General features: G+C 43.3%; 1 protein-coding gene across 1 annotated transcript in view; it reads right to left on the bottom strand.

Annotated features, from left to right (window-relative positions):
- Positions 1-11,666, bottom strand: part of DDRGK1 (DDRGK domain containing 1) — a gene marked incomplete at its 5' end in the record, with an annotated part of 31,827 nt that extends 20,161 nt beyond the window's left edge. The window contains 2 exons of the mRNA XM_010158109.1: positions 590-696; positions 11,508-11,666. Coding sequence (XP_010156411.1) covers positions 590-696; positions 11,508-11,666 — 266 coding nt within the window. The remainder of the gene's footprint in view (positions 1-589; positions 697-11,507) is intronic.
- Positions 11,667-12,150: the final 484 nt, after the last annotated feature.

Here is a 12,150-nt window from a genome sequence, read left to right as displayed (position 1 = left end):
GATGGGATTTCACTGGCTTTATTTGGACCCTCTACACATTAGAAGTGTTAATAGCTTCATAAACCCTGTCTTTTTGCAAAATGTATGAAGTCCAGCATGCACTCCAGCCTCTGTTATGCATAGGCTGTTTAGGTTTTATCTTCTTGCAACCCCACGTTCCAAGTTACTGTACAACACAGTTTGCAAAAAAAACCATATATATAGGATAACTAAAAGGAATTAAGGTATAACCTGTTGCCAACCAAGAACGTACATCAGAATGTAAGTTTCAAAAACCTGTTGCTTCCCTGGAATTAACAGCAAAATGCTGGGTAAAACAAAGGCAACAGTATTTAAGTATTTTTACACATAGATTTAAGAGAGAATAACTGAAAAGCTGCAGTGTGTCCTCCCTGTATGCTTGGTCTCTGTTTAAGTGCCAAATCTCAAACAAAATCTGACTGCACCATAGATTTCAGGGTCTGTTCTTCATCTCCCCCAAAGCCGTAACTTTGCCTTTGCCTTTCTGGGGTGTCTGTCATCACCAGTTCTTTGCTGAGTACTGCTAGTCAGGCTCCGCTCTGAGCTCTACGTGGCAGGAAATGCTTACCTCTCTCTGTGCTTTTCTGGCTTGTTTCTCTTCTAATTTCCTCTGCTTCTTTGCTCCAATTTTCCCAGGCACCTGAAATTCTGGCACCTCCTCAGCATCCTCTTCCTCTGCAACATTGTGTTAAAGAGTAAACAACAAGTTTTAAATCATCTGTAAAACGTCCCTTTGAGAAATATCACTGCTTCCTAGGAAAGCAGGAGCAGATGAAAAGGAAACACACACACACATTTCAGACAAGACCTATTGGATGGAAAACAGAAAAAAAAAAAAAGAAAAAAAAAATCACATGGGACTGCCAAAGGCACAGTGTAGAAGTAACAGGGCAAACACACACCCAAGTGAAGTCGGAGGTAAAAATTTACTCTATCTTTTGCAGAATGGCTTTTCATAAAGATTTCCTACTTTCCACAATTAAAAGATACAATTTCTCTCATATATAAAATGTGCTTACGGTTGTCACTGTACACTGCTCACCTACAGAGACTTTCTTCCCAGCTACCTTTAAGGCTAGCACAACCAGCATCCATTCGAAAAGTGGAATTCAGACACATGACACTTATCTGCTGGCTCTAGCCTGAACACAACGAAATTTTAAGGGAGGAGGGGAAAAAAAACCACACCAAAGAAAACCCTCCAATGCAAATCTCAGCCCTGACTGCAACAAAACTTCATGTTTCTAAGTAGTTCCCTGTTGTATGACAACTGGTTGTTTATAAAGATGATTTCTGCAACTGTGAAGTATGAAAGCGTCATGCTCAAATGACGTGCAAACGCATTATACTTCTGCTCACCCAGGAGCTAAGTAACAATAAAGAGTTTTTAAAGATTGCCATTCCCCGTTCCCCATCCCCCAGCAATGTCTAATCAACATCTGGCCACTTTATTTGCTAACCTAAATTTATTTGCTGATCTAAATGAGTCCTTGATCTTACAAGTCCTGTGGATTCACCTCAACACCCCAAGAGAAGTCATTAGCTCACTTCATGAAACACTACGCAATACGCTGGCAGATTTTTATCACATGGATCCCTTTTTTGAGAAAAGTGACATATACTTTGAGCACCCATGGTGCTGTTACTCTTGATGCTGACTTCACATCCACAGATGTGAAGCCCTCTGGGTAATCTAAAGGAGAGCATGGCGAGCTCCTGCAATCTTCCTGATGCGCAGCATTTATTTAGGGATGGAGAAGGGCAGAAGAGTGCAGGGAAAGTTCTTCCTCAGTGAAGTTTTAGCCCTCATCAGTGGGAGGAAAACAGCCCGATTCCCCACTCACACAACCCTTGAGCCCCTTCTTTCTAAGGCCAGGCTAACAAGAAGAAAAAGCTCATCATGTCTGATAACAGGTTCACAACAGCCTGCAGCAGTTGTACGTGCAGCAGGATGCTTTCTGCAGGACGCTTGCTCCAGAAAGCCTGTTCCCCTTTTTTGGGAACCCCCAAAAATGCTGCTGTTCAAGGAGCATATGGATGAATGAGACTCACCCTTCTTTTCTATGCAGAATTCAGTTTGAAGCACTCCTGTTTTACTAATTCCAGTACACAGTATGGTACTATGGTTAAGCCACCGAGACACACCATCAGAAACAAATGTAATTGAGAGCTGTGTAGGTGGCTCTCAAATAACTTGGCTGTTTTCAGGACATGGAAGTTAATAGGCTTGCTGAATTGGGCTTCAGAGAATTGCTGGTATCTGATTACCGAGATGATCAAAAGGGTTCCCCCTTCCTACACCACAAAGAAAGAGCAACAGGGGACACTCAGACTTGACACAGTTGCTTCTACAATTTTGCTGAAGCTTTAAATAACTTTATTTTTTAAAAAACACTGGGCCAAGGGGAGTTCCAAACACAATGTGTGAGCAACCCACTATTAGCAGTTATCACTCCCAAATGTGTGAGCAACCCACTATTAGCAGTTATCACTCCCAAATTAACAGTTCAATGATGGTATTATTCTTCAGAAACTTGTTGCTGGAAAACACCGCAAGTATAAGCCACCATCTAGGACACTACTCAACCTGAGGCATTGAGGGCTTCTCAGATTACACCTATACTAAGAGTACCAGAGCTGGAGGTCAGGCAATACTCTACAAACTATTTTAAAGGATTTTTCCAGTCCTGGATCAAACATTCCTTTGTTCAGTAGCATTTACTTTCCTCCTGTTTGAAGCATCTGATAGGATCCCTTAAGTAACACTTCCTCCAACCTTTTTCTAGCGCATGGAGTTACATCCAACAAAAGACAGAGCCAGCAACACAGACACAGCCTGTGTGTGATTCACCAGAGCATTAAAGGTCAAACAGTGCACTAAACCAGGCTGCAATTAGTATGTGCTAAACAATGCTGAACATGCTGACAAGAATATAAGCACAGGGTAGAAGGATCCGCTGAATCAATTGGTTATTATAGCAGAAGAGCTGCACCGAAAGCTGAGTGGATGCTGCACACCGCCAGCAAGATTTTGGGCTTGTTTGGTTTTTGGTTGTTTTTTTTTTTTTTTTTTAGATAAAGAAGCAATAGTTTTAGCAGCTTTTAACAATCACTTTTCATACAATCACAGTTGCCAACACTAACAGACCTGACAGGGGGTGGGTGGGTGTGTGTGAGTCCACGGGAATGTGCACTCCATCCACCTCTGTGCCTCAGATGTGATGCAAGATGTTCAGTTCACTGTGCTTATTTGTGCTAGCTCTGCTGAGACCGCCACCTGCAGTTCTGCATCCACTCTATCAGAAGGATATCAACTGGTTGGAGCAAGTCCAGAGGAGGCCACGGAGATGCTCAGAGGGCTGGAGCACCTCTGCTAAGAGAGTTGTGCTTGTTCAGCCTGGAGAAGAGAAGGATCCGGGGAGACCTTATTGCACCTTCCAGTACCTGAAGGGGGCAACAAGGAAGCTGGGGGGGACTTTTTACAAGGGCCTGGAGTGACAGGACAAGGGGTAACGAGTTTAAATTGAAAGTGGGGAGATTTAGATTAGTAATAAGGAAGAAATTCTTCCCAGAGAGGGTGGTGAGGCACTGGAACAGGTTGCCCAGAGAAGCTGTGGATGCCCCATCCCTGGAAGTGTTCAAGGCCAGGCTGGATGAGGCTTTGAGCAACCTGGTCTAGTGGAAGGTGTCCCTGCCCATGGCCAGGAGGTTGGAACTAGATGGTCTTTAAGGTCCCTTCCCACCCCAACCATTCTGTGATTCTATGATGAAAGCAGTTGTTGTCACCCAAAGCACTTGGCTTTGCCAGCCTATGTACATACTCGGTTGGAAAACCGAACAACACCAGGCATCATGGCACAGTTGAAGTTGAAAATGTATTTTTGTTGGAAGGCTGATCTTCTGTGGTGCTCTGTACAGTTTATCTGATGTCTTAAAATGTGGCAGTTCTGGGATGTATGTAGGGCTGTGGCAGGAAGAGAGAGGTTTGTTGCTCCAAACTTCTGACACAAGCAATTTTTCAGTAGTGACCTTCCCTAACTACTGAAGGTACCAGAGGACACCCAAGTCATGTTCCCATGACACAGTGCTGATCAAGTCCACCAAACCTCAAGGCACACAGCACCCTCTTCACCTGAACTTCTTGGATGTGACCTGATGGGACTGCTTTCAACCACAGTTACAACTCTACCAACGTGTTCTGGTCCATCTTTAGAGTCCAACACAACTATACCAACATTTCCAGAGTTTGCGAAGCACTACCACCAGCTTCCAGCTCCAAGAGGCAGGAAGCAGACATAGTCTGACTCCCAGGGATGCTTTCGTACCACCTCACATGGTTTGCTTTACACAAGCATGGTTTTTGCTCAGCCAGGCAGCTGAGAGGTAGTTTCAGGGAACCTTAAGTTTTTCCTTAACGTTTTGAATATACTGAGAGGCAGGAGAATAGGAAACAGTAGCCACATGGGTGTTTGAATCTCTTGAAATTTACAGAGTACTTCTAAAAAATACTTCCCAACACCATTAAAAAGTGTGCTGGGGTGCGGACATTCTCTATCAGCACAGGATTTACCAGCTACTGTGCAAAGACTCTAAATGAAACAACCAGCATCCTGTATTTTAGTTGCCCTTGTCATCTATGTCAAAGGGTCCATCTTGCCTTCTATTAAGTTTTGAAGTGAAACAAATTGATTCCCATCCACAAAAAAGAATGCAAGCTATACATGTGGCCACTCACAAAACACTCCTTTGGGCACAGCTACCTGCTTTATGTACTATTTATGCAGCACCTAACGAAAGGACTGAGAGAAAAGGCGTGAAGACAGGCAAAACAAACAGTTTAACCTGAAGGCAGAGGATGTGTTTGTGTTACCAACATTGAAAAAGATGCACACCAGCCACTGGAAAGGAATCGGTCCAGCGTATGGAAAGGTGTGGGCATGCATGAGCAACAGCCCCATGGTGGTACAGTCACAACAATTCTAAATATGATGTTTTTCAAGTGTGGTAGCTAACCAGTTTAGGAACCGAATGAGACATGGGCTTATTAATCTGAAGCCACAAAACCAGCCCACCCTTAGGACAGAAAAAGGACAGCAAAAAAAAGGACATTAAACCCCTTGAGCAGAAGTGAAATTACTTGAAATTTTTTCCTCAAATAAAGCCATATGGCATAACTGAGAAACCACACACCTACCTATTCCACACACGATCCCCACTCAAAATGCCTAAAGGGCAGACACATGTGGATACTTTGATAACACTAAAGTCACTTTCTATCTGAATCGTAGCAAGTCAAAATTAACCTTTGATTCACTAGTTAGGATATTAGTAGTCAAAGTTTAACTGTACTAGAAAGGTTTTCCTACTGATTAAGCATTAAAATTATTTCAACCACTACATCAACTGAAGCAGCTCTATTAGCAGCTGTTTCATGAGAAGAGAATAGGACCACACCAGTGTATTTCTACATTTAAACATTTTCCACACCAGAACATGGGGAGATGTGACATTACACAACAAGCATAGTCTGCTCAGGAAAAGCGCTGCTTCTTCTGAGAAGTTTCAGCACAAACATAATTCTTCACTTTAAGCTACGCACAGTATCCATCACTGAATGGGAATTAAAATTATAGTTAATTTTTATATTTTTTTTTCCCCAAAATCTAGGAGAAAACAGTCACATGAGTGTTTTTTAGATGCAAGATTTGAATGCTGGATTTAAATACTAGACAAAGCAATAATAGGCATTTTGAAATGCCCAAATAGTATTTTTTTTAAACTTCTAAGACCATTTTTTGGTTTGTTTTGCGCTTTCTTCCTCAATCGTGTTTAACACTTGTAAAGAAAACCATGAGATTCTGATCTCTGAGTCCTGCCAAGCAAAAGAGGAGAGGAACTTACAATTTAATTAATGTTGGAACCATTAACTTCTTGTTATCATTTTTTATTTTAAAAGCTAGACCACTCACACTCAAAAGCTTTATCTTTACTGATTCTGTGGCAGTAAATTTAACCACATATCCACTGTACTGGACATTCCTACACCTGTGCTCAGATGTATTGGGCTAAAAGCTCAGGGAAAAGGCATGCAGATGTTGGGATACTTAACATTAACATACTTAATGCTGCTGCCAATAGGAAAGCGCCTGTAGTTTGTTCCAGTTAGGAATAAAGGCCATTGACAAACCCAGGTTATTTCGTTGATGTAGCCCTTACTTTGTTTGTTAAGAAAAAAAATCTAAACATCATAATCCACATAAAATCCCATTTTTGGCAACACTTTTTGTAACAACTCAGAGAGGTCATTTGCTTTAGGATGTGGAAGTGTGCACCTTTCAAAATTAAACCCTTGAAGACATTCCCTGGAAATGTCCTGGGCTGCTGAGGCTCTCCAGGCATGTCCTTCTCTATCTAGCTCAGCCTCACCCAGAAAACCCACCAAAACCTTCCACCCAGAGGGTTGCCCAGTGGTCTTCGTTTTGCTTGGTGGTTTGGAGATTGCTATCATTTCTTAGAGAAGTCTGTTTCTTTGTAGCTACCCTAAATTGTGGTGACATCCACCAGTTCCAGCCAACAAAAATACCTCCTCTGCCAGATCAACAGTAGCAAGGTTACGTCCAAGACACCTTTCCAAGTGACAGAAAACCTGAAGTGCAAAACCAGTGTCCTAAGCACCGGCTGACTGAACCACCCTGGAAATGGCCCTTTGCCCGTGCACGCCTCCATCTCTCTGCCAACTCCCTGTATCGTGTCCTGAGGCAGGCAGGTTTTCTCCCTACATGTTTGTACAAAGTCACTGTCGGAAGTAACGTATAAGAGTCCTTCAAGCAGGCAGATATTCATCTCAGATCATCCTCCTCATTATTTTTACCACAACGATATCAAGACAACCCAACCCTACTTGCTGTTTTAAGTTCATCCCCACAAGTTTCTTGTCATTTGATAGAAAATTGCACTATTAAAACAGCAGATTGGCTGGGTCACTTTCTGCTTGAAAAAGCCAAAAAGTGTAGTGTCAAGAGAAGTACCTATTTCCCTGCATAGCTCTTTGCAGTGTTCAAGGCACAGTGAGCAGGTTTGGAAGCACAAGCTCAGCTCAGGAACTGGACAACTGATTTCTATGCACACAACCAGCAACCAAATAAAAGCTCTCAACAAAACATCTTTATGGGTACCCAAAGGTGATCCAAGTTCAAGTGGATGCACTTAGACTATAAGTCAGGGCAAGAGCCAAAGACACCCTCCTCACTCAATAAATAAATGGGATCTGAAACCGGAAAATAGCTAATGCTATTTATTCACACTACCCCACGCCCCAAAACAATCCACAACCTGACTCCAATGTATCCCCTTCCCCTTAGCTTGGCCTCTCCTGCCCGAAACAATTAATGCCTGAAATCCACACACATTTATGCCATGCAATGAGTTTATTTTAGTCCTGGCTGTAGCTAGCCTCACAAAGCCACTTCTGTCTGGGTTCAATTTTAATTAAGATGCAACAGAGCTAATTAAGTCTGTAAGCTGGGATATCAGAAGCAACCTAACCACATGAATAGAGAACTATCCTTCCAGACCCATTTTCCACAGGGAAAGTCATAGGCACCCTGCTACAATGTGCGGAGCAGATGTCCTCTGAGGCACGCAAACTTTAACAAGTCACCTAGATAGCACGGTGCCACATGACAGGCAGTAGCGTTATGACTAGGATTAAGTCAGGCAATATAACCCAGCCAAACCCGTTTTATTAAAACCACCCTGGTGGAACACAGCTCAGGGGTCTCAGTCATTTACAGAATTACTTTGTCATCAATGAAAAAAAGTATCTCCCCAGTAATCTTTGGTCATCAGAGGATATTAATAGAAGCTGATATTCTCATAACAAATGACCTCCTTTGAGTATTCAACTAACCACTGAAAAACATTGCTCAGGCAAAGTGAGCCAGCGTAGGCCGCTGGCTTGCGGGCCTGCCCCCACAGTAGGCAGCACGGCCCACATGGAACCCCTGAATAAGGGACCTGCGTGCGCTGTGTGGGTTGCAACGCTGGTAGGAAAGTCGAGGCATTTACTGTTTCACCGTTTATTTTTTGTCTGTGACAATCTGCAAGTAATTTAAGTATCTTACCCCACCAAGCTAAAGGAAGAAATATATCCTGGTTTAGCTCCACTGGCAGTGGGTGGAGATTTGGGTATTCAAAACAATCATTTACTATCCTTGTCTGTATTAATTCACTCCTTACCCAGACTTGCATGTAAGAAAGATTATTAGGGATTATTATTTCCCAAGAGGGAGCTAGGGGTGTTCAGCCTGGAGAGGAGGAGGCTCAGGGGAGACATGGGTCTCTACAACTACCTGAAAGGAGGGTGCAGAGAGGTGGTGGTCAGTCTCTTCTCAGAAGTGACAAGTGATGGGACAAGAGGAAGCGGCCTCAAGCTGTGCCAGGGGAGGTTCATATTGGATATCAGGGAAAATTTCTTCATGGAAAAGGCTGTCAGGCATTGACTGGAACAGACTGGCCAGGGAGGTGGTGGAGTCACCATCCCTGGAGGGATTTAAGAGACGTGTGGATGTGGTGCTCAGGGACATGGTGTAGTGGTGGTCTTGGCAGTGCTGGGTTAACGGTTGGAACTGACGGCCTTAAAGTCTTTTCCAATATAAACAATTCCATGATTAAGATTTCATCTACAGAAGGGACAATTAAAAGTTATCAAGGTGCTGATCCCAGTGTCACAATTTGTTCTGTTTCTCCCCCCACTGCCACCCATTACTTTGCAAGAGTTTAGAGTACTGGCACCACACAGCAGCTTAGCACGGGCAGCAGAAACTGTGGGCTACTATTTTAGCCTTGAAGCTTTCTTTCTCATTCTGCAATTGAAATCTGATTGTTAGATGGAAAACAGAAAACCTGCATGCTAACTAACCACAACTCCAAAGCCTGCAAGTGTTGCTTTGAGCCCATTTCCTAGAGTCAGCAGAACTGGCTCCCAACAGGCAGAATGCCTTGGTGATAACAGCAGTTCCTACCCTAATCCACTTCTGTAACGCTAACATAGATATGGCCATTCCCGAGGGACTGTTTGATGTGCAATCATCTTGCAGTGACCGGTTGGTATTACACCTGAACTGACCTGCAGCAGAAGCCAGAGCAACACAGAGCAGGATCAGGGAGCTTTGCCCAAAGCCAAGAACAAGCCCAGAGTGGAAATTCCACACACCGAACAGAAACTTACTAGTAAAACATTGTAACAGTATTTTAACAACAACAAAACACTTCAGTTGCAGATGTGCAACCTATAAGCCTTCTAAAGCAACCAGAACATTTACAAGTCGAGACTGAAGAAACCAGATTTTGTTTTCAGTGGTTCTGTCTACACTGCCAAAAAAACCTTTGCCCCTCAGCCCCAGGTGCCCCAAGTGGTTCTGCATTGCCAAGGACCGCACATCACCGCATGCACTCTGGGCTCTTTCCGTGTGAGTCAAATGACTTTTGTAACACAAAACTCTGCTGTGGGGATAACTTGCTATTGCAAAAGGTTCAAATGGAGGCAGTAATTAGACAAAACTGTTCTATATTGCAATGACACAGAGAAAATGCACACGGTGCCTGCACAAACAAGAGAAATCCAAGAGTGATTCCAGGCCTACGCTATATGCTCCTAGAGTGGGCTTCAAAACATGGAACACATCCTTTTCTAAGGGGAAGAAAAAAAAAACCAAACCCCACATTGATATAGGTAGCTCAGGGCTAGACTAAGGGCTTTGCACAGACACAGCTGGTCCGTGACAAAGGAGAGCTAATCCCAAGTAACATGGCCACTAGTCCCTCCACACCTCAGTGCTGGGGAACCAGGGTCAGAAACAAATTGACTATACTCTATCTGACAGTCCAAATTATCTGGGCACTTCATCACTTACCTCTAGATACTGGTTAACTGAAGTGTCTACCTCCTCCTGGGGTGAATTCTGACAGTTTGTTGTGCCAACGGTGCATCACAACATACCAAGGACAGTACAGCTTCTCTCCAAAGTTATACTGCTGAAGCCTAGGATCAATCTCCAAAGGCTTTGGTGTTACTGTTGTGCAGTGATTGCTTACACATTTGGAAAGATCATCCCAGAATACGAATAAAACCACACACAGAGGAACAAAACTGAAGCAAAGAGCAAAAAGTTGGTTTAATTTGAAAAAGAAATGAAAAAAAGAAACAGTAAACCAGGGCTGTCAGTTCAAAGAAAACCATGCAAGAGCCGCAGCACTTGCATCTGATATACAGTAAGCTGCAAAAGAATTATTTATAAAGCCCAAAGACACAGATTCTTCTATTGCTCAAGTGATAAAGTAAGAAGCTTTGACAGCTTCACTGTTGGCCTTCAACATTCAAACTTTTGATGTCTGGAGTTTAAGGCGAAAGATTTTTAGATTCCATTTTCTTCCCAGGATGTTATCACATGAAAAGAAATAACCAAAGTTGAAAAGTTCAGACCTGTCAATTTTCCCCTTGTGAAACTGCTGAACATCATTAGCTTGAAAAGCAGGTTTACCTGCCAACGTGAGCATGAGACTCTTTCTACAAACTGCAAGACAAGAAAAGCTGAAGAATGCGCAACCAGTCCCTAATCTAAACAGTGTACTCACTGTTTCTCACCTGCTGCAGACCAAAAAGACACCCTGATCTTCACTGCAAACTCAAGTGAGGCAAAGCCCACTTCTATCAATACTTGAGCAGAAACCCTGAATACTTAACCCACAATCTGAAAGTAGGAGGAATCCAGTTAGGTGAGTCATGGTGATACAGTCTCTTTAGCAATAAAGATAATAACATGTGAAGTTTCACCAGAAAAGGGAGCGAGGCTTAAAGGGTGTAGACAGATGTTATTTATCACTGTATTCCTCTCAACCACCACACCACAGAAGTACAGCTATTAACTGTAGATCCAGCACAGGAACAGAGGACTCATCATCAACACTCTGCAGGCAGTAAGGCAAAATGCTGCAGTCTGTGGTGATTCTCCAGCTAACCAGCTTGATTCTGATCACCACTGGGATGGCTTCTTGGAAAGAAAACTCCAGATTCTGTAGAGATTACATTGGGGAATTAATGCTTCCCACCAATTGGTAAGAAACCAGCACTTTAGTACAGCTTGCTATTCTAGTGCAAGGTGTGGATTTCCTGGCTAAGCAGGAAATAGAAAAGGCAGTTTCTAGGAAGTAAGTGAAGAATATGTTGCGAAGCACCGTTGGCACAACAAACTGCCAGAATCCACCATAGATGGAGGGAGACACTTCAGTTAGCCAATATCTAGAGATAAGTGATGCAGTACAAGATAGTTGGACAGTCAAACAGATTATAGTCAAGCTGTAAATAATTCACAATCAGCAAAACCGAAAAACTTTCTTCAGGCGCCAGCTGCACCCCTTCACCAACTTTAACGTCTGCTGTTAAGGTCTCTTTCAATGTTTGCAAGATAAACTGAGCCAAATGTTACCTTCCAGCCAGTCTTCCGCCTGCTGTGCTCTCCTCTGGGCCATCATCCGGTTTCCCATGTTCCTCCGGCGCCTTGGCATCCTATCTCCCCGCTCTTCAGCTTGGGGCCGAGGCCTGGCCACCGCTGCCGCTGCCACATTTTGATGGTGTTCCTCATCCGCTGCAAAAGGGAAATATAGCTGATGAGAGATTTGCCACCTCTGCTTGCTGCTGTTGTCCTTTTGCCAGTCAACTTTTGCAATCAGAAGTGCTATACCAGAGGTGTTTTCCAAATGAGAGAATGCCTCCGTGCTCTCAGGTGGGTTTTTTCCCTGCATGGCAGCAGATATGTGCAAGTTGCTTTCCTATAACTAAGTGAGATCATGCACTGGAACCTTCTTATTTGTGCACAGTGCAATGGGAATTCTATCCTGACAGAGGTCTCTTTAGCAATAGCATATTGTAAAGATAAAGCTCCAGCTATGTGCTGCTAATGTTAGTTGATCTGACAGAGCTCACACAATAAACACCCACCAAAATCATTACACCACAAAACAGACACCCCTTCCCCCCAAAGTGCTCAAAAAATACTCCTACTTAATCTAATAATCACCTGTTTTTCCATTCCTCCAGAAAACAACTCCCTTTACCTGGCAAGACTAGCA

This window comes from Eurypyga helias, unplaced genomic scaffold, assembly GCF_000690775.1.
Source record: "Eurypyga helias isolate BGI_N326 unplaced genomic scaffold, ASM69077v1 scaffold29248, whole genome shotgun sequence".
Taxonomy (NCBI): Eukaryota; Metazoa; Chordata; class Aves; order Eurypygiformes; family Eurypygidae; genus Eurypyga; species Eurypyga helias.
This window is presented reverse-complemented; position numbering and strand designations above follow the sequence as displayed.